General features: G+C 37.9%; 2 protein-coding genes across 3 annotated transcripts in view; one reads left to right on the top strand and one right to left on the bottom strand.

Annotated features, from left to right (window-relative positions):
- Positions 1–23,449, top strand: part of HS2ST1 (heparan sulfate 2-O-sulfotransferase 1) — a 108,566-nt gene that overhangs the window by 7,359 nt on the left and 77,758 nt on the right. The window lies entirely within an intron of this gene.
- Positions 724–23,204, bottom strand: SELENOF (selenoprotein F). Of its 2 annotated transcripts, none has more exons than XM_064664809.1 (5): positions 23,079–23,204; positions 20,666–20,833; positions 11,005–11,068; positions 3,475–3,524; positions 724–1,780 (listed from the first exon to the last, which is right to left on the bottom strand). In XM_064664809.1, the coding sequence occupies exons 1-5, from the start codon at positions 23,187–23,189 to the stop codon at positions 1,649–1,651; spliced, it is 525 nt and encodes a 174-aa protein (XP_064520879.1). In that variant the 5' UTR covers positions 23,190–23,204; the 3' UTR covers positions 724–1,648. The 2 variants fall into 2 exon arrangements, with proteins under 2 accessions (XP_064520879.1, XP_064520880.1); XM_064664810.1 differs by lacking the exon at positions 23,079–23,204 and adding an exon at positions 22,660–22,809.

Here is a 23,449-nt window from a genome sequence, read left to right as displayed (position 1 = left end):
GGTTAAAATATTCTGCTAAAACAGCAGACTTAATCATCCATACAGAAACTGAAATCCCTTGCTGGCAAACACAGGAATGGGAAGTATGGAATACAGTCAGTATATTAAAAGACCAGTGGATGGCAGCATGTTTTTGCTACCAAAATACTGGTCATCATGCCACGTGCTTTGGTCGTAGCTCCTCTGCTGACTAATACTTCATATACCCCAGGAACAAATCCATGTTTGACTCTAATAAATCAGCACAATCTGCAAAGATTTGTGCTTTTTATGTACAGATTATGTTTCTCCAAGACAGTGGTGACCACTGTTGTAGCTGTCTCACACTGAGTCATCTGGGAGGCCAGGAGCATGTTCCACAAGGACAGGAGTGAAAGACATAGCATGAGAGTGAGACATCATGTGACCCAGCTGCACGAGCCTTCTACGAGTTTAAAAGAATATTTCAGGAATAAAAACTCCAAAGGCTATGCCTAAAGAATCACCTTTGAATATTGCTCCTGATAGTTTAGTGTGGTCTTAAGTCCCAGGTTTATTGTTCTGCTATGAAGCTGATGAGTTCTTCTCCAAAGCTGGGAATAAGATCTGTAATTATAGAGATATAAATTGCTTGAGATATATTCCCAGATCTTGAGATATAAAATTATATATGAAGACAAAACCTGAGTACCACTTCAAGTCATAGCATAACACCCAGCCAACCAAAAACTGGTGAGCATTAAGTAGTTAAAGGGAAAATTTATTTACTAATTAGGCTTCAAAAAAAATCCACATTATTCTTGATTACCATATTTATTGATTCTAACTGGGAAAACCTGACAAGTCTTAATGGATATGACTCATTATCATATGTACTGTCTATATTCCCTGTTCACATAAATTTCAAGTGAGAAAGAAAAATATACATTTTAAAAGAACAGCTTCTAAATTAATTTGATAAACAGGCTTACAATAAATTTCTGAAAGTTAGAAGGAAAGGTTTTCAAAACTTATAGCTCATGTTTTCTGAAGCAAAACACTTAATGTAAAGCACACCTGACATCTGACTTCCATATACCTCAGAGGTTTTCTATGTAGTCTTCACTAAAGTGTACTTACTAAATGTTTCACAGTATCAGAGCATGAGTTCCTCCATCAGCTTCAAAACCTGTGAACTAGATACTCACTGTAAACAATGCTTCTATAAAAGGACAGTTCAAATACAAAAAAAAAAGAAGAGGGCATTAGTAGCCAAGTTTCTTTGGGAGATAGAAGATTGCATTTGGTTCTGACTTCCTTAGAAAAAGCAGCAGACAAAAAGCATGGCAATCATTTCAATTATTTGAAGCTCTTCGATTTTAAGAGCATTTGTAAAAACAGGTCCAATTATAACAAACTGATATTTGCATAATTAACTTTAAAACGAGGCATTTTGTTAGTGATAAATGCATTAAGAGCTGAAATAATAACGTTAAGACAAGCTATTGTTTGTCAACTTGTCAGATATGTGTGCTGAAGCTTCCCTTCTAATTACAAGATGTTTAGTACAGCACAACAGATATTTTAAAACAAATACAGAAGCTGGAATGTGTTTTCAATTGCAGGACAATTCATCTGAGAAGATTACCATGACAAAATATGAAAGAGAGAGAGGATGGAAAGCAATGCTTTATAGACGTTCTAATTTTTCACTTAGAAATTCTTCCACACTATCTGTATTCCACTTGAGGATGCTCAGTTCTTCTGCAATGTTCCCATTGTCATCCAGCAGCTTTAGTACAGGGTCAGAACCACGCACATACTGTGGGGAAAAAAAAAGAAGAATCAGCTACCTTGGGCAGGAAATGCATTCTCCATATTAACACCTCCCCTGCTCTCTAGTGATTTAAAGCAGTTCAGACTTCTGAACTTGCATTTAATGTCAAAGAGAGCAAAGTGGAGAGAGAACAAGTCAAATGAAGGGGAGTGAGGGTGTGTGTCAGAAACATCTACTTGTTCTCCTTGGTGCACCACACCAGTTAATGCATGTGCACAGAGGCAATGCCATAAGCCTGGCTTTGAAAGATGGTATTTACTTCAACTGTTTTAAGTTACCAAAGCTGGATTTTTGAATCAAGCAGATGAATGATCTTTCTCATGTGATCAATAGCCTTTTTACCATTTTAGAAATTTCAGGCCACTTTAACATGTCAAAGTTCTATCAATTTCTAATGTACTCACATTCTTTCCTGCCATGTTGTATCTGTGCCTACTACACTTTGCTGGTAACACAATTCTTTAATGCTGCTGCAAACTCACTAAGTCACAAATATGTAACGCAGATAGAGGCTTTTAACAGTATTAAAAAGCTCTGACCATTTCAGTTTATGGAAAGATTTCCCCAGGAGTATTTCACTTTGCTTGACTGAGCTAACATAGTTGGTTTTACTTAATGAAGCTAGCGGCACCTCTAATCAGTTTTCCAAAAGTCTTGTAAAATAAATACAGATTAATTGGCACAACATTTTTTTTCTGGTACTGCTCTATACCAATCGTAGTCCAGACTGCTTTGATGTTCAATAAATCTACAAAGTTTAAAAAAAAAAAAGAAACAGTCAGACGTGCAGAAGGAGAGAAAGCTTTTGAAAGAAACTGGAGGACACGGAGACATGAATGTGTGAGACAGACAGAGGAAATCTGTTTTAGATGGAATCTGCTGCTGAGAAGACAAATCACTTATTGCAGCCATGCATAGCTATGAAGTGATTCCAGATGGTGCCATTTGGGGAATAGAGATGGGAGCACAAGATGCAAGAATCAAGATGTGTATCTGTGAAGTACACTCAAAGTTCACATATGATTTTAAGAGGAAGGTGAAGTCTTACACTAGATCTGGAAACCAAAGAATTGTTGGGACTTAAGGCAGTGCAGCTTATGCAGCTTTGCATATATGCAAGTCATAAGAAACAGCATTCAGTATATGCATTTCTATAAAGCTGGATGTTTGAAGTCTATAAAATAAAAACAGCACAATAGAACACAGCAACAAAATTCTGAGAGGGAGGAGAAAAATATAGGAATCACTGAATGTGTGGAAATGGCAGCTCCATAAGAAAATGAGGGGAGAATAGAACAGGAGAAAAGGAAACTATGGCAGAATAAGCTTGAGTAAATCCAAGATATCCACAAAGTAAGGACAGAATGTAAGCATTCCTTACATTCTTTTCCCATCTGCTATTACGGGTTACAGTATGATTTTTTTCTTGGCTTAAAACCAAACAACAATAAAATAAATCAAAACACCACCACCACCAAAGAATTGGTACTGGTTACTGAGCAATAAACAAACTAATATAACTAGCAGAAACTTGTGAAGATTCATACTGGCAGTGCAAATATATGTCCTCTAATAAAGGATTTCCTGATCAGCAAATAGAGAACAATCCACAGGAGGACTATCTCCACCAAACTTAATTCTTCCTAACATCCTACAAAAAAAGTTAGGCTACTACTCACCTTGATTTGCAGTCCCCTGAAGAGCTTTGGCTTATCACTCCTGACAAAAGCTATGTTTGGAGAAAAGAAAGAAAGAAAATCAAACTCTTCTCCACTTGCATTAAGTAGATTTACATTAACTTAGTATTCAACAAATTATTTCTTTTAGAATGATGCTTTAGAAGATATTTTAATGTTAAAAACCTTAATATCTTCACAAAATTAATAATGCTAAACTTATTACACCAGAGGAACACCTATTTTCGTTGGTAATCTGAACAAGATTCAGATCTGCTTGGATTTTCCTCAAACACTAGTGCAACTGTGTAAGTCAGTTTATCTGCACGTACAGCTGACAGCCTTCAGCAGACTGGCCCATATGCTGCTGTGATACGCAAATGTGAGGAGAAGCGTTAGAGCGATCAAAATCTGGCTGCAGATAAGCTTTGTGAGGGAGGCTGAGTATGACACCCATCTCATCAGCACACTCCACACACACTGCAGCAGTGCGGGGGAAAGGGCACAGAGGAAACTGTGGGTAGAGGTGTTATTCTTGCAAACAAGACAGACAATCTTGTCTTGCAGAGATCTCTGAGATTACGTGTTGAAAACCAGCAAGAAAACAAGACCAGAAAACAAGAGGAGAAGCTGGTACCTCCTCTTCTCTTGACACTCCTAAAGGCAATCAGCTTTAAGATGGACTCCATGGCCTGTCAGGCAGCTACATGGGGAGAAGTTCCCATCTGAGGTGGGGCTGCTGCTGCACAACTCCTCACTTGAAGCAAACTGTGGATATTAACAGCAGCACAGTCTCTGTATCCCTACAGCACAACCCAGGCTTTAACCTTAACTTTGAAAAGACAATATAAATTATTTCAGGATAAATTGTGAGCATAATCACCTCTTTCCAATACTTTACTCTAATGAATGCCTGAGTTCTAGAAGTATTTAAAATTTATTTAGAAAATACAGTCCTCATTACTCCCTTTTGCAGTCAGGCTGTGCTAAAGGCTGAGTTTAGTATCTGTATTGACATTAAGTGGATTCAGGACACTCCTGTAGTACGTCAGTAGCATCTCCCCAAGGATGAACCCTGTCAGTATGGATTGACTCTTACAAAGGTGCTGGCTGCATGTTCAAGCTGCTTTTTCAAGGTTAGACCACAATGAATCTCTCACAAATGGCACTGCATCCAACTGGTCCATGGAGATGAGTTCAACCTCAGGACTAATGTTTCATACTGCCTCACAAAGTGCAGTGCTTTCCTCAGTAATTGCAGAGATGTCTCCTGGCATCTTTATACCTATCTTTATATTACTGCAGTTACCTTAACACTTTCTAACATGCTTATACAGAGTGGCACTTATTTTCTTCCCTTTTCCACTGTGCTCCCAGTACAGATCAAAATCATATACTCTGCCTGCTGCACCAACCACCACACAGTATAAACAAGGTAAAAAAATACCAAAGGCCCAAGTTGCTGCCAGGCCCCTGAAGAAAATAAAACTTGTTCTTGTTCTTTCTACAGGACTGCACACTAATGCCATATTGTAACCTGTACTGTATAACAATTTCAAATAGCACTAAATAACCAGTACTTGCTCACATACTGTCTGATTTAAACTCAAAGACATATTTGCAACTACTGTGTTCCCCATGTCCTTGTGACCTGTCATCTTGGCTGTCATCAACAGGAACATGCATAAAAAGTGGCAAAGATACTTCTTATGTTTTGTTAAGTCCACAGAACACTGAATTATTTCTGGAGGAATTTTTCCACATTTTTCTTCAATTTAAATCTAAAGCTGAAGTCAGTCTCTAGGGCTTTATATGAATAGGAAGTGGTAAGAAGCACTCAGCATAGTGAATAACTTTAATTGCAAAACTTAAAAATTGTAAGAGAGCACAGTAAAATGGATAAAGTTTCCAAAGCAACTCTGAACTCTAGAACTCAGTTGCATTAAAGAATAGCCTTTGGGAGTTACCTCAGGTTACAGCACTTTAAGTTTGTAACAGGTGTGAGAATTTGTTACTTGAGCAACAGATGAAAGCTCATTTGGACATGAGCGGCTGTTCTCTGGCTGCAGTGTTGGACTGAACAAGCTCACATAAAATGGAAACAGAATTAGGTGGAAGAAGAAAGTATTCTACAGGCAGCATTACATTCTGTCACGTTAAAAGTAGCTATTACATACTTGTATCAATGTCAAATGTCTAAATCTTCTGAAAGCTGAAGCGCTACAGAACCTTTTTCCTGAAATTTGAGACGGCTGGAACGAAATTAGTTTCTGTTATGGCATATTTATTTCTAATGCTGATCATACTGACTTTCTGCATCAGTCACTTGAATTTGCAATGCAACAATGAAAAACACTCACTGTACAAATAATTTGTATATTCTGAATTTTAGAAGCTAAAATGGGAAACTAAAATACTGATATGCATTAAAAATACAGATTATCCCATCAAATACTTTTTTTTCCTTTCAACCAAATCAGTCCTTGAGTTGAATTAACAGCCTTTGAAATGAATTGGTGAGGTCAGGAAGTCAGATACAGCTAGAGTGCACACTGTGTGTTTGGGACACACAAGTGCTTGCTCATCATGGGATGTGGTATATATGCTCCACCTTCAGCCCTGCCCCAACAGTTTCTCCTCTACGCCCTGATATCAACGTTGTTGCTTCCTATGTCTAAAGGGTACTTGCATGTCATCTTTACACCATCATTTAGTACTTTGATGTCTAATACTGAAATCCTAGTTATTTCCCCATTTTCTTCTCCCTGGAGCAGCTTTAGAAATTACACATCACAGAGAAACAAGCATTTCTCTAATCCATCCACGGGTGAGCACGGGAGGTATTTTCCAACTTGACTCCTGTAAGATGAACTCTGAGCTTGGTGCCATGACACAGTGTTCTGGTGAATTAAACACCAGACTACAAGAGCTGTTCTACTGACAGCTTTGCAAAATCACTTTACCTTATGCTCTTTTAAAACATGTGCAATACCAAAGCACACGCCTTCTGTTGGAAGGCACTCCTGAGGTGTTCCTACAGAGCAGACTGTATTGCCACACAATCAACTACAACTAAAAGGTCAGAGAAGGATCAGGTCTCTATGATCATTTTAAAGCCTGCCCCACACCAAACTGTTTTGCAGACAGAGGTAATACTGAACAGTGCTTCTAAAGACCTAAAAGCAGCCTCTACCTATGAACATAGTAGAATGGAGAACTCACTGCTATTGTTATAACATGCCTTTGTTTCAATATATAACACCTCTTTGTTTTAAGGAAGTCTGTGAGAACTAGTTCTGTTGGGACTAAAGCCTGGAGTCGTAAGTGGAGATTATTAAGGACATTAAGCATCACCGTGGCCCAAACAGCAAGTCTATGTATATGCACACACACAGCTGCACTAGCAGGAGTCTGACCCAACATGGGCATGACACCACATCTCCCCAGGCACAAGGAAGAGTTGTTCTGAGTTAATTTCAATAAACAGAAAGCAAATGTAATATTACTTCGGATAAGCTATTGAAACAAAGGGTAGTCTGCTTATCTGGTGCTGAATTATTAGCCACGAGCTGTTTGAAAGTAAAAAATTTTACTGGAAACACAAGTTTGTGCATAATGTCACAGAATTGGACATAGAAAAGGCACAAAGAACTTGACCATTTTGTACCTGAAATGAACTTGAATTTAAAAAGGGGTTTATTGAGACATTGCCAATTATCAAGTGTTAAATCTATGAAAAAGAAATGCAACCAAAACAAAAGGAAGAGCAATAGAGGCATATTTTATGAAGACAGGAAATCCCAACATTTAATAATGTCACCAATAGCTAAGCATTGCTAAGACAACTAGCAATATTTGCTCAAAATATGAATATGTAAATCACTGGCAGTACAGGCAGACCAAAAGCATTATTGTCTTTCCTCAGACTCTTTAAAAATTTGTTTTGGGGACAAATACATGCTCTGCAGTTTTGAAGATGGCATGAGCCTGCTTCTAAAGATACCATGAGAGCCTTGCAAAAAGACTGAACTACGGTACACATCAAGCACTCATTTACATTTTAATGACTATAGCTCTTTACCTTCCAGGGACCTCAGTTTGAGATAAAAATTTAAACTTAAGAATTCATATGGCACATCAATAACTACTATTTGCAGTCTGTTAATCAAGTTACAATGCAGCTGTTCATGGTTTTATACAAAGCACCACATGCTTTCAGAAACCAATCCAAGACAGAGCTCCAATCAAGCCTGAAGAACAAACTTCACACAACCCCATAGACAGGGTACTTCGTATAAGCAGTTGGGCAAGAGACTTTTCTGAATCTGAAGAGAAGTATTGTTTTAATTTGTGTATCATCTGTTTACAAAAGATTATGATAGAGTGATGCATGTCTCCCATTATAATATCCACACTTCTTAGCAAGTGTTCTACTAATGCTTCTATCAATGCAAGATTTAAGGTTAATATAATTTTCTAACTTTCTTTCATCAATATTTATGAACTACAGATTAAAATAACTAGGAAATGAGTGATCTTACCTCATACAATACAGTCCCAAAAGAAATTACATTTTAGTAGCTAAAAGAATTCCCCTCACACTTGCAGAACTTTGGCAATATAATAGTGCTTACTGACTCTGAAGTCAGAAGGTCTAATGTAGCTGGCTGTTGTATGAGTTCAAGAATTAAGGACTCTGTTTCCATAACAGATTTGCTGGGAGCACATCCATTTCATAATTTAGAGTCACACAGGGAGAGGTGAGAATTATTTTATTGGTAAAACAAGAATTCAGAGAAATACAAATGAAATGTTCAATGAAAAAACCCAGCCTTATTCAGTTTTTTGTCAAACAAACTAGAAAGAATGTAAGAGTCTAAACACTGATCTCCTACCTCATTGTGAACAGAAAACAGTTGCCACTGAAAACTCAACTTAAAACAAATATGCTAGATTAATCACTGACCCTGATAATTTACTATTCTATTCCTATAGGAATTAGAGTACAGCATTTATAAGGGAGCAATTTATTTTTAAGGGGAATTTATCAGGAAGAATAGTTCAGTACTGAACTTAAGAGATGTACAGAAATGTGGTTTGTTACCAGACTTATCACAAGAAGCTATATTTGAAAACCCTAATAGACATCCTTGGCCATATTCACAAAAGCATTTAGTAGTTTGCTGTGACATTACAAAGAATAACATCCAGTTTAAGACTGAGATAATCTTGCTGAAGACTAGACTTTTTCATCCTCTAGCTGAGGACCAGATTTTTTTCATCACTTCTCACTTCTTTGCTCTCCCAGTATCTACAAATATATTCCATATGTAATGATTCTCACATTTCAGGCACACAGGTGTATTCAGCAACTGTTTATAGCTAAAAATTATATAACCAGTAATTCTGAAAGAAGCCTTGATACAGAAGGACCACAGAATATTGCATTTAGTAACCACGAGCAACCTACAGTTTTTCCCAACTGTGTAACTTTTACAAACCTTTATTAATCAGCTGATTTTAATCCCTAATTATTTTAAAATGTGAATCTCATAATTAAAAAAAAAAAACCCAAACAAAACCAAAACAACACTGTTCACTCTTTGGTCAAATAAAATATAATCCAGAAGTAGTCTGAGACACATCAAGTCTGTGGGACTATGCCAAGTGACAAAACAATTTACACAGGTACTTAAAGGTACTTAACTTCACAGTTACAGGAGTAACATACACTAATCCATGTATTCTAATACATACACAGCCCTGCAATTAACAGCATCATTTTGTGTATATTCCGACAAACTTTAAAAAAATCCTCACAGAAGCTATGGAAAAGAAATCAGTTATTTGTGATGAGACCTCGTCAATGACAGGCTACACAGTTCAATGAAGCCTACCAAGACAATGCTTCAAAAGCAGCAGCATGGCTTTCAGGCAACCTAACTTCTGCAGCAAACATCCAAGTGAAAAGTTGAAATAAGAAACACTTCTTGAATGTTAATGTCCTAAGATGGAGACATTAGATTCTGTTTCTGAGAGAAGTTAAAATCAAAGAGAAAATCTAAGTAAAAGTATTCTGAGACTAATAGTAGTGTGAAGACAAATACTAGCTGGAAGAATATATTCTACCGCTTTTTAAAATTTTAAAGTATGCTCTTAAAATATATCCCACCTTCAAACCTGTTCTAATACCAGAGCAGTAAATTTGGTCAAGAAAAACTTAGATTGAGAAACTGCAGAAATCGGTGATGAAAAGGCAAAAGAGAAATTTAAGTGCGCTACTCAGTCCTTTTTTAATTCTTATTGTACCAAAGAAAAGGGGTAGTCAAACTAGATATCTACTTAAGAAACACTGAAATTTATTCAGCTGTGGTAAAGCCACTTTTAAAAAGTAAGCTATATGATTAATGGACTGTAAATATTTGAGCAAGTTCAGATAACCAAGGATTGAAAGGAAAAAAAAACCTATTCAAAATTTTCAAGTTTTTCCTTTTGCACCATTCCAAGTCTTTGGAACACATTTCATAGTGTGAGGGACGTTCCCTTTTAAGGACCTACACATGAAGATAATGGAGGACATATTGCAGGCTGGGATCAGGCTAACAGATTGAGCTTTTTCTTCAAACCTATAGCTCAAAGGAGCACTTAACTGTTACAAATTCACAACCATAAAGCAGCTGAGTGAATGGGCAACAGTTGAGAATGTTTTTATGTTTGCTAAATTTGAAGGGTCATGGAGATAACAGGGACTCCTGTGCTTACAAAGTTAATCTCCTCACGCCCCTGAAGAAGGACAAGTCATTTAAACAATTCTTATTTTGACATTTTAAACAGTGGAAAAGAGAAAATAACTTTGCTCTGGTCTTGCAGTCATTCAACTGAACTATGTGTGGGTACATGTGACAGGCTGCTGCATAACATACATAAAATTGTAACCTGTTTTAAACCCCTTTCTTTGTTTTTTTTTTTTTTTTACTTGTTTATCAGCCAACCTTTAAACAGGCAGGTATTAATACTGCCCATGGCAGATGGAAACATGCTGTTTGTGCAATTTTTAATTCTAAAGCTAGATTAGTCTTTAGGTCCAACTATGTCCAAAGTACAGTATTAGGGTCTTCATCACAGGAAACCCCCCCCCAAATAACCAAAGTACTGCTATCACCTAAGCTCTTCCCCAGTTTATAAGAAAAGTCCAGTTTGAAATTTCTCACAGATTCTTTTCCTGCTGCTTCCTCCCACCACGCACTGATGGTATTGATTTTCCTTTTACACTACTGTATTCCATTCCCTTCAGTTGACTGTCATTATCCATTGATAAAACAATTATACAGCTGTGAAAATAAAGTAGTTCCACAAGTGCACAATATAAATTCCTCTATCAATTTTTGGAGACCAGTTCCATGAGTCTCAGGTCAATGTAACTTTACTGATACACTAAATTTATGACTACTTGCAATAGTACTTAAAAGTACATTTTGTCATTCAGCTGTGACAGTATTTCATATTTGAAAGATTAGCAGTGGCTTTACTTACCTTGGACTTGAGGGAACCTTCCCAATTTTCATCCACATACCTCTAGGACAGCTCCTGCATAAAGCTGTAATAGTAAACAGAAGCTGTTAATGACAAAAATAATCTAAATTATTAGTTTATATATGGTGTGTTATCTGTTGAACTATTTCTCTTTGAGGAGACAATATGCTATTGCCTTGATGCCCATTACAAATAAGATACTAAACAGAATCACAATTGCAGACCTGTCTCTGATTTATGCAACAACTGACTGTTCACTCAAGATCCATGATAATTTTCATTCATTATACTAAAAATGTAAAACCAGAAAAAAAAAAAGATAACTTGAGATACACAGTTGCTGTAAGCAAAGTTTCATTTAAAATGAAAATTGCAATCAGACATGTTACAATGGGAATTATGGGCTAGGAACTGGAAATCTGTTTCTTCTTTCCCTAAGATATTAACAAAGTCTCAGAAATACATCTTCATTTCAGAATAGGAATACTCTGAATTCAGGTCCAACTCAATATTTGCCTAAATACTGTGAATTAGAACATAAGAAATACTCTAATCACTTGGAGGGAAATTACAACTTCTCCCTTGGTGTGAACTAATCAATGATCATTACTTAAATGGGAAACTGAACAGAAAATGTTACACTGCATTATCTGTTCAGAACAGCAGCTCAGAAATTTGTTCAACTACAGATACATTTTCAACTAGACATGCGATTTAAGATAAAATCCTAAGATTTGACCGTTAAAACCCTGAAGTACTATGAAATAATACTCAAGAGATCAAAAATAGCAGATTTTTTAAAAGCTTTTTCACCACTCAAATAAAGGTTTTAATTAAAAAAGGCAGTGATAAACAGCTCAGATATTAGCTTGCATAATTAAAGTTCCTCTGGAATTAAAACACGAAGCAATTGCAAACATGGAGGAAATACAGAACAGTGATAAGCTTCACTTACCTTGTCTCTATTTGTTATTCTTTAAAAAACATTCAATAACAATTCTATCAGCCATCCAAGATTTAGATATTAGTTTGCACACTCACTAATCCAACGAACATTTATACCGGTTCTCTCATACTGACTGCACTGTTATCTGCACTGTTCTATCAAGAAGTCAGTATGGAAGTGGACAAAGGAATAAATAGCCTTCTATCTAGTTAATTAACTATTTTATGCAAGTGCATAAGTAAGCATACTCAAATTTAGGACAATGGTCAAATGAGCATTTTTGAATTCTCATTACTCCACATAATTCTTATAGTTATTTTCTTCCTTTCAAACAAGGATTTTTATGGAACAAAATCACTGTAAGAATCCAAAATATGTAAGACATTTTGTAATTACTCACTACTCCCAGTTTGTAACTCCTGGCCAATATCTGATAGAAGTTTAACAAAGAAAACAGCTCAATTATTGATGTCCAAATTTTGAGCTTGTAACTCTGCCGTAATTGAAACCCAACTGTGCTGGTACAAGAAAAGTTTAGATTCATGCTGGGACAAACAGCTGCTCTCTCGATTGCTAGACCAGAATAAAAGAAGATTCAATTGGCTTCACTTATAACTCTAAACAAAGGTGTCTTTTGCAAGAAGCACAGGTTTATTTGCATCACTTAGCCCACTACAAAAAGCACACTTCTTAATAATATCTACTGCTGCTACCATCTCATTGCATCCAGAGCAGATGTTCCCCAAAATTCCTTGTGAAGGCAGTCACTGTGTTCAAGCATTACTAAGAATGACATGTATCACTCAGTATGGAGGCATATAAACATCTAGAGTCAGTCCATTACACAATGCTTAACTCATCAGTTAGTTCATTTTAAAGTAATGCTTCACTTGTTTAAGTGAAGTTTAGTACTACAAAGAATGAAATAAAGACCCTCTAAACTATTACTAGTGTCCATGCTAACACCCAAAGCAAACGCTGTTATGATTTCCAGGCCGATTCATGCCTGTATCTATAAAAAGAACTTAGGGTTTTTTTGCAACATTCTAATTGCATGCTTTCTGTCTTTCTATTGTGACAATATCTGAACTCTTCCCTCACCTTTTCCAAAGCATCAACTTGAGTTCAATTTCATTCAAAAGCTTTAGTAAAGCACCTGAACCTCTTGTTACAGTTCCTACTGATGTAATCGAGATGGCTCCGCACAACTGAGAAGAGGAAAACCACACTATGGGTCATATTTGCTTTAATGAAGAAGGAAAGTGGCAATTACAGCAGAATACCACTATTTACATAAGAACTGTGCTAAATAAAAATAGGCATCGTAAAAAAAATTGTTCCAGTAAGTAAAACCAAGGAACTTTAACTTGGGTGAAAGGAAACATTTCACCTGCTCTTAGGAAGGGAATTGAAGCAATTTCTGCAAGGCAATTCCAATGGTGTCTCATTTATGCACAGATATGGTGTTATCACAGTTTCTCATGGTGAACATTGCAGAAGAAAAATTGCATTCCTGCTATGTAACCATTATTGTTTACAGGAACTCAGATCAAACTGAACTGCAAAAAGTGATACTTAACACAGAATGCTCCTTGATCGTAATAAAATTATGCTAGATCAAAGGTGACAAAAAAGTTGCATAAATTACAAAAAGTTATACCTAATTTTACTTCTATGACACCAATGTCTTGCAGACTGCTTTCTTCTAACTAATGACTAAGCCTGACCCTGCCTAACACAGATTACAAAGTGTCACTCAAACTGGATTTGTGCAGTTGTTTGCAATCAGCTGAAAAAACCATAGTATCAGCATGTCTTAAGAAATCAAATGGAAGGGGCTGTTAAGATAAAGCCACACAATGGTCAATAGCTGGCTCATGGTATCTGGATTCTCCCTGATATCTGTGTATTGTTCTCTCCTAATATCAAACTGTTTAAAAAGTACAGTCAAGCTCTGAGAATAAGCAGTAAAGCACAATTTATGACTACAGCTCTGGAATTTTTGCTTGCCTCAGGTACAAAACAATCTTCCACTAAATATTGACCAACAACTAGTCTCTTTCCAATGCAAACAATTCTTTTATGAAATTCACTGTAATTTTGATTTCATATTATATTACAAGCAGATCTGATGAAGAGACCTCCTTATATCCTATCAACTCAAACTATTGTTTTATTTCAAAAAATGTCAGGAAAATATTGATATTATTATTCTTAATGGCCTAAGTTGCTTGGTATGTAAAAACCGGTACTGTTGGAAAATAGGGTGAATGATCTCTTTTTTTGAAAGGTGTGCAAATTTTTACTGTGTTCCATCCATCCACTCAGAAAACAAATCAACATGTTGATCAATATTTGTTCTTCTGAGAAATTAAGTTATAACAAAAAGAGTTTTTGTTGCAAGTTTCTTCTGCGTTTTCCTAAACTCCTCTAACTACCAGTTCATTTGTGACTTTTAGTAGAAAACTAAATTACTTTAAAAAAATATACACTGAGATATAAACCATAAAATATTTTTTCTTCTATGGGAGACAATGCATGGTATTTATATGGACAGTTCAAAGTTTTCAAAAATCACTCTAGTCTTTCTTTTTCCTGGAGGCAGAACATGAGTAAGAATCTGTGAGTTAACAGAGAACAGTCAAGAAAGCCTCACTGCCAGGAACATTATGAATTACTGCTCTGTGATACAGAAAGCCAGTAAAGTTATTACTACACACACATCATTCCAAACTGATGTCATCAGTAAATTTAGCAACAAAGCAACTTCTCCCATTGACAACTCATTATCCTGTGAAGGGTGATGCCTAACTCCAAATAAGTTTGGAAACAGAGTCTAACAGTCAAAAACCACTTAAGTGAATCAGTGCTATTCCTGTGATCAGTGGTATGTATTACAGGCAAGTTCCTCTGAACTAAGCTCTCATTTATTTGCAGAGAAGGAAATTCCAACTGAATATGAGGGTGAAAAAAAAGTCACAATGAGGATGTTTAAGCACTGAAACAATTTACTAAGAAAGGTTGTAGAAACTGCATTCTTGGAGATCCTCAGAACTTTGAGTTCTGCTTTGAGCAGCAGACTCAACTTTTTTATTCTGTATGTACAAAACATAGTGGTGCATTAGTGTTACATTCTCCAGAATACAGGAAACATGTCATCCATTTAAGTGTTTTATTTTTGTGTTTAACAATATCCTCCTTGCAGGATTTTTTAAATGGTTTTGCTGTTTAAGTCCAATAACCACTGAAAAATTCCAAAACAACTTCCATTTCTGGCAGACTATCTTTGTTAACTTTGCTGTATGAAATGGTTTGGTAAGGTCATGTGAGCAAGAGATATGGCACAAGGGTGAGAGAGAAAATGCAGAAGCTGAGCAACCATCAACTTCAGACCTCTGGAACTTGGTGGTGTGAATACTCAATTTCAGTGGAGGTGGAATAGAAAAGAATGGCAGAAAAAGGGCTCCTGTGTACAGGCTCTCACTTGGACCTAATGTGCAGAATTAGGCAAGCAAAAAAGTAGAAATAGAACGTTAATAGTTCAAGTTTCAATTTTGGAATATACCATCTGATTCTATCTAAGCATCTACTTACCTCTAGAAGTATAATCCCTGAACATCTCTTTTATTCTCCAGAATATATGCTCTTATTAAAAAAGAAAGGGCCTTAGAGTTGAAAAGAGAACAGATCTCATGAGCTATTCATTTGACCTCACGCATTTCATTAATTTTGAAACCTTTAATTTTTGAAGTTTTTTCAACAAATTTAGAGTCAAATGCCAGTACTTTATCTAGATGAAGGTCAGCCTTCATTAGCTAAACCTAATCCATTCACCAGTGTAGATGCACATCAACAATTTAAACTCATATTTAGCAAATTCAAATTTATAGTTTCCCCAACATTTTCTTTTTCACTGATAAGACTCGATAGAGGTCTCCCACAGGTAAGGTTTGCCCTGTTACAGACAGATAATGTATTTTATCTCAGTTTATCTGACAGAGATGAACCTTTGGTGAATCTGAGCCAAACAAAAGATGGTAAATTTCTGTCTTAGGCACTGACCAGCTATCTGCACCTTCCTTATCTAGGACTACTGTTTGTCAACATTAATTTTCACTGCTGATAACATCATGTACAGAAGGAAGGGAAAGACTGTACATGGTAAAGTTCTTGAGAAGGACATCCACTGCAGCACATTTTTAGTACAAGGAATGGTTGTGCATAATATTCTGAAGCAGCAGTACTCTCGTAAGAGACTGTCTCAATTAGAGGGAACGCAGTCAGCTCAATTCCCCTGATTTCCCTATCAATACTTCCCATCAAATTATTCCTGTATGGGACACTTAGTTAAAAGCAAACTTTGAAGGGAGATGATATGACATATTAGATGTAATTACAGAGTTCTGATTATTTACTCGAGTGTTAAATAAAATATGCTGCCATTGAATTACACTATTTTTAAAGTCACACTTGATAAAAAACAACGAACGTGAACCATTTTTATCTACCATGTTATAAATAAGGAGTACAGTTATGTAAAAGCACAATTTGTTTTTTTACAAAGCAGTCAAAAGACTTTACAAAACACATCAAAAGACAGAAAAAGATGTGGGTTTTGAGAAACAGCTAGAAGTAAACTAAAATTCTAATTTGTTTCCACAAGCATTGATATGACTTACAGTTACATTACCCCACTGAGATGTCAATGCATTCTAAGGAGTTCTCTGTTTTTAACCATCGAGCTGAAAACTAGGAGATGAGATTGCTTCACTGGAACTATTCATATTAAGAGCCTCTGGCAGAACAAGCAGGCAGCCAACAGTAATTTGAGTGTAGCACTTTAATTAGTGAAATGAAAAGAAAAAAAACCCTGAAAAATGAACGTAAATTGGGTTACACAGGAGTAGCCTGAAGCATTAAAAGCACTTCAAGTTATTCTACTTCCAGTAATTACTGTGAGTTTTGTAAACTATTCTGAGTTTTAAAAAGTAAAAGTAAAGTAGCACATAGTCATAATGACAATGGTCATGTTTATTACTAATATTACAGCAAATATTTATTTCATTTCATAGAGGGATCCAACGCTAACTCTATGCAAAGAAAGGGTTTTAAATTATGGCCAAAATACATCATGAGGAGAACATAATTAATATTCATCATAATGAAAAAGGGGTTCAGAGTTCAGGCTGCACTTTCGACAGATCAGAAGTTCTGTGTTTTTGCAGCACTGAAACAGACCAAATCACTCATGCCTTAAAACGACTTCCCACAGTTTCAAGTACCAAGGACTTTCAAGGAAAAGAATGGTTTGATGCAGTGAAAACGATACCATCTTCCTGCAGAAATGTCCAAGTACCTGATTAAGTACAGCACTCATTACAATGTGACACCGGGGAACAGGTGTGCAAATATGCCTCTGCCACACCTTCTGATCAATGTAACTGCAGTGCAGACACCTCTACCCAGATGGTAAGCAGAAAACAACACCAAAAATCTAGGAAACGTTCCACTGTTGTGATTCGACTTTTCCCTCAATTTTCCAGAGTGTTATAGTACGCACTTGCAGGATTTTCTCCCCAGGTGGTTCTCCCTTTCCAGCATTTTTCAAGATGTTGAGAAAACACAATATTTAAAGTCTCTAAATATCGCAATATTCTAAGTCTCATCCACTCTGTTTGTCTACTGCTAGTGGGGTTGTGTCTATAGCCTTGCATTAACTTCCTCCCCTCTCAGAGCGCAATAATCCATTTCAGGTTCCTGAAATATTTTAGTTACTTATATTGTTACATCTGTTACAAATTTGGTGAGAAATAATCCTAAATTTCTCATTACCTTAGCAATGCAGAGGCTAGATATTTCAATAAATGATTAAACCATGCTTTGACAGTTCAGCATATTTTGATAACCCTGAATACACGCAAGAAACTTGCTAAAAACTCTCAGGATTTTTAGATTTTTTGCTTAAACTTGTGGAATGGAGCAGTCTCCATCTCCATGGAACTTCAAAATTATGCATATAGATTTCTGTATCACTGTTTGCCTTGTTTCACAGCAGAACCATAAACTATTTCGAAATAGTGCACGATAGACACGCGTGAAGTTACCCATGACAACTTGCCATCTGAACCATCCACTTTCATTACTCAACTTTTGCTTACACCTGATGTTGTGTCTTCTAAGTCACCAAACACCATAACACTACAACATGACAAGTACTTGACAGTAGAAATTTAAAATGCTGAAGTTCAACACATCTCCGTGAACAAAAATATATTTCAAAGCTCCATTTGGACATACTGATAACTTGTGCGGGTTGTAGCAATCCTGCACAGTGCAACTGGGAAATTTAATGTACTGCACATTTTATCACAGAGCTGATTTTTAAAATCAATTTGGATTTTGACACGCATATATTGTTGAGATAAATCTAAGATTATAATACACAATTAATGGAATATGCTTATAGCTATGTCTGAAATGATCACACAGACTAAGTGAAGCTGCAGATGGAGTGCAGCTATTTTCAGCTACTGCAAAATATGGACAATCTCTCCTGCTACTACAATTTCATGCACAGTTAGCTTCACCTCCATTTCATCCTTCTACATTTTACACACCAGCAGCATTCTGCATCTGACAGACTGAGGCTTAAAACTTGCAGCTGTCTAAAGCAATACTGTTTAAGCTAGCTTCTGAATTAGTGTGAAACTGCATACAAAATCTCTAGAGGAAGAGAAAATAACCAAAACATGTTCTTCATTTTACCCACAGTCCAATTCTGAAGTAATTAAAATATTTCACTGGACAGGTGTCAGCAGAAGTTTGGAGCAAGACAAATTCTGGGTCACAAGAGTACCTCACAGCTATTTTCCACAATCTCAATTCACAAACCACTGGACCAATAACAAAACCAGGATTAATAAACATCTTTCAAGGCTATGAAACAGTTCAAATCTGTAAACATCTCATTTGAGGTTGCACTGATACCATGCAGCACAAAGTATTTTTAGCCCTGAGGATATTTCACAGAACATTTGTGAAAATTAGCAATTACATAAAAATTCTCAGATAGATGTGCTATCCCCTTAAACTTTACATTCTCATTTAGAACTCAGGCACAAGTCACGCCATAAATTAACTCCTGCTTTCCCTGTTTCTAATATTTGCCACACATTTGCAAAGAGAATTAAATTCAAATCCTGAGGCTGGCCCTGAAATTCTTTAGTTTGCAAATCCGGTTGTAGCACAGACTATGAACATGCTGTCCCACGCCATGGGAACAAATACCTGCTCGTATAACGAACAAGCTCCGTCATGTACGGGAATCGTGGCTCAGAAAAAAAGACTCCTGTACTTTGAGGATGTTCAAGCACATAGTCACAGCATTAGCAAACCCCAGAGCATCACTGCTCTGGAACTCAGCAACGTACAAGGCTGCAAATCAGCAATTCAAACATCTTACATCACGACGCAGGCTTTCAGAGTAAGATTAAAAGTTCTACAAGCAAGAGGGTATGAAAAAAACCCTTTTAAGACTTTTGACATCCATTTACTCTTTACTATCAAATTTTCATTAGAAAGAAGATTTCTATGGTAACATGAAAAAAAAAAAGAGGGAATGGGAAAAACTATAGCTAAAGGCAGCATTCAGTTTTTCTATTCTGCATGCATATCATGAAAATTAAGAAGCTACTATAAATTACATTGTTAATTTTTATGTAATAGTAAAATCTTAAGGTCAATTACAGGCAACTGTTACAAACAGCACTATGTTAAAACACAAGTCAATCCAGACTGTGATGATTCTCAACACAATATGTTAAGATAATATTAACAGTCATTTCTCCCAACACTAATTTTCCACTGGCTAGACCTGAAGAGAAGTTACTGACTACAAGCTTAAAAAAAAAATTAAAACCACAAAACAATCACCAAATCTGAAAAACGCATTTCTAAGAAGCTGTAACAGTATAAAAAAATTTCCACTTTCTTACACAGCATTCATAAGAATATTAAAAATGATGCTTTAATCTTAAATTACCACATATTAGAAAATATGTATTCTTTTCAAGAACTCTAAAAATTCTTCCTTGATGACATACCTTAAGGAACAGAAATATTTATTTACTACAGATAAAGGAAAGCTTTTGCCTTAATTTAACTGACTAAAGCACAGCATGGGCTCTGAGCAAGATCATTCCCAAAATATCTAGCTGTTCTCACTGCTGCAGAATGGAGTTGAGCAGTCCTGCTTCTGTCAGGTTTGTGCCACTTCAGGAGCTGACCTGGCAGCTGCACCAGCCTTTTGTTCCTCAGGACTGAGCTAAGCTGTCCTGGCCATGATATTATGGGTCAATGACCAAGCAAGGGCCGTGATCAGTAACACCAGTCTCCTTATCCTCTTCTTTTGCCCTCTTCAAATTCCATACATCTTCCCCTTCAGAAAAGCTTGACATAGTTCCTAAATATGGTCACTTCACACCAGAGAAGAGCTGCCAAAGAACCCAAGATTCTCCTGTTCATACAGGGACATTATTTTGGAGCACTATGGCAAGTCTGCAAATCTGGATCCTATATATGTACATTGGGCTATGAATAAAATGTTGCATTTTCCTCTTGAAAGTATAATGCAGAGTCTCATATATTTTTAAAATGCAAAGTTTCATAAACATAACATGTTGAATTATTCCACAAAGGATTTGGTCCAAAACTCACCTTTCTAGTTTCCAACTGAGCTTCTTCTTGGCAGCACTCCCTGCAGAATGGATCCAACTGATTCAGATTGAACTGTCCAAGAAGATTGCAAGAACTGCACAGTAAGTTACTGGAGAAGCCCAGCTCTCTGCAAGCTTCTGATGACAGCTGTGCTCCATATACACTTATCTGAAAGTCAAGACAATGACATTTTTAGCATTAATTTTTTTTTTTAAAGAAGACTTTAAATGCTTTAATGATGAGAAAGAACAACTAAGTCTCTTGTAACTGTTTTACAGTAAAGCCTAATGGTCAGCCCATAGGTTCAAAACACCACCTTATTTTGAAATCTTGAACTAAGAGTCAATTCCAGACAGTCATAACACATATATTTTGAGGTATCAGACCTGCCAAAATTAATTTATATACACTTCTGATAACTCTACTGTTTTCCTATTCACAAGTTAAGAGAAAAACCCAGACATAATGAATCAGCTGAAATGCACATGGCTACAGCTTTCCAAAGCCTGCTCTTTCAAAACAATTGCAGTAAATTTCATATCACTGAAAACACTCTTCTAAAGTAAGTATGGGAAAAACACAACCAGGGAGTGACTACACAGACCAAACTGCTCAACAAGGAAAACAAGTAGGATTTTAACTTCATGTTTGCATTAATGTTAAAGGGAAATTACATATGAAAAGTGCAAGTGTAGGTAAAAACCTGCAATTCTGATTTTTTAGTAATACATTAAAATAGGCAATTCAATTCCATGGCTTCTATGTAAAACACCAGTTATGCTTTTTATGGGCAGCAAAAATAATGTCACCAACTGTCACAGCACTTAAAATGACATTTGGAGTTTGTTTTCGTAGAATCATTAAGGTTGGGAAAGACCTCTAAGGTCATCATTGAGTCCAACCATTAATCCAGCACCACCGTGTCCACCACTAAACCATACCCCAAGTGCCACATCCACACAGCATCCACTTTCCGGGATGGCAATTCCACCACTTCCCTGGACAGCCCATTCCAATGCCTGACCACCCTTTCAGTGTAGACATTATTCCTAATATCTAAACTAAACTACTCTGGTGCAACTTGATGATAAACCTTGCCAAAGATACATTTTAATTTTTGTTTCCTTATTAAATTTACAATGGTAGTACCTAAAGCAGTTTTTTTGCACCTTGCTGTTTGCCATTCCCCCCTTTCATGCTTTACTGTCATTTTTTCCTCACTTTTGGATCTGTTCACCTTGGAGCAAAAATGGTGTTCCCCACATTGTCACTTTGCTTCCACCAGCCACACCCCTCACTTCTTTCCCCAGCAGACCCCCAAAGCACCTGCAAACATAAGGCCAATATTCTGTGCTTTGGGGAGGTGCAGTGGGAACCAAGCAAAAACCAAACGGGGTATGAAAATAAGTAAAGACTTCCTTACAAGCGAACACTGCAGGGAAGAAGTTTTGGCTACACAACAAGCTCAAAACAGCTTGAGAACAAAACCATAGGGAGGGGAAGGAAAGAAAAATAAATAGAAGGGAGAAGTTCTCTCTCCTCCTTATTTTCCCTCAATTTTTAGGACCTTAACTATTATATTGTCCTGAAATAGTAAGTGTAAATAAAAAGAACCCTCACACTTCAGAAGCTGAATTCTCAACAGAACAAGATAACAATACTTAGCCAGTGATGTGCCTCATTTCAGCAGCATTTTCTCCTTCAAAGCTTTGACTACAAATACACGTTGCACTATTGCTTTGCTTTCACACCAGATAATCTAATACATTAAAGCAAAAGCAGCACTGATACAAACTGTGAAGCAGAAACGAGCCTCCAACAAGGAGAGCAGAAGCGGTGGCGGAGGCAGGAGAGCAACTGGATGGGCAGAGAGCGGCCGCCGCCCGCCCCGGGACACGTCTCACTCCGCCCCCCACCCCACCCTCGCACCCGCCCTCTTTCAGGAATCGCAGTCGCTCTCGGTCTCGCGCGCACATGTTGGCCCCAGCTCTCACCGCCTGCAGCCCCAGGAGCCAGAAGGGCCAGCAGGGCCAGCGGGGCCAGCGCCGCGCCCACGGCTCGGCCGCCGCCATCGCGGTGCTGGAGCGGCCTTCGGAGCGCCGCCGGGCCGCGCGACAACTCCGCCCAGCGCGGCTGACCGGGACACTGCCTGATGCGGGAGAGCACAGACTCGCTCCCAACCCCCGGCACCGCCGGCAGGAAGAGCTAACGCAGAACATCACCTGGAATTCTACGGAAAATATATGTTCACAGCAGGGCTTCGCAGCAAGGTTAGAGGAGCTGCCGTTCCTCAGCCCTGGTCGGGCACTGCGGATGCAGGCCCAAATAAGGCCCTTACTCCTTTCTGGGGAATCGCTGCCATCCGGCACTTCTGCCCCCGGCCCCGGTGACTGACAGGCAATCTGACCAATACCATTGTGATTTTCCTAAGCGCCGTGGTGCCTGTGCCCAATGAGCGTGGGCAGGTGGGCGGGACGTCAAGACGTGCACTCCAATCAGGAAGGGACGCATGTAGGCGGGACATCGCCCCGCTCCGGCAGCTCAGAGCCGGGGAGGCGGGGCCAAGGCGTTGGGGGCGGGGCATCGCATGCGCAGGACCAATCGAGTTGCGGGAGAGGCGGGGCGGTGACGGCACCAGCCAATGGTGGCGGGGGGCGGGGCCCACCGGCGATGGCGGCGCGGGGCGGGGGGCGGGCGCGCGGCCGGGCGTTCGGTTGCTGAGCAGCGCGCGCAGGGGCGGGAGGGCGGCGGGGCCGGGCCGGGCGGGCGGTGCCGGGCGCGGGG

This window comes from Pseudopipra pipra, chromosome 9 (assembly GCF_036250125.1).
Source record: "Pseudopipra pipra isolate bDixPip1 chromosome 9, bDixPip1.hap1, whole genome shotgun sequence".
NCBI classification, from domain to species: domain Eukaryota; kingdom Metazoa; phylum Chordata; class Aves; order Passeriformes; family Pipridae; genus Pseudopipra; species Pseudopipra pipra.
This window is presented reverse-complemented; position numbering and strand designations above follow the sequence as displayed.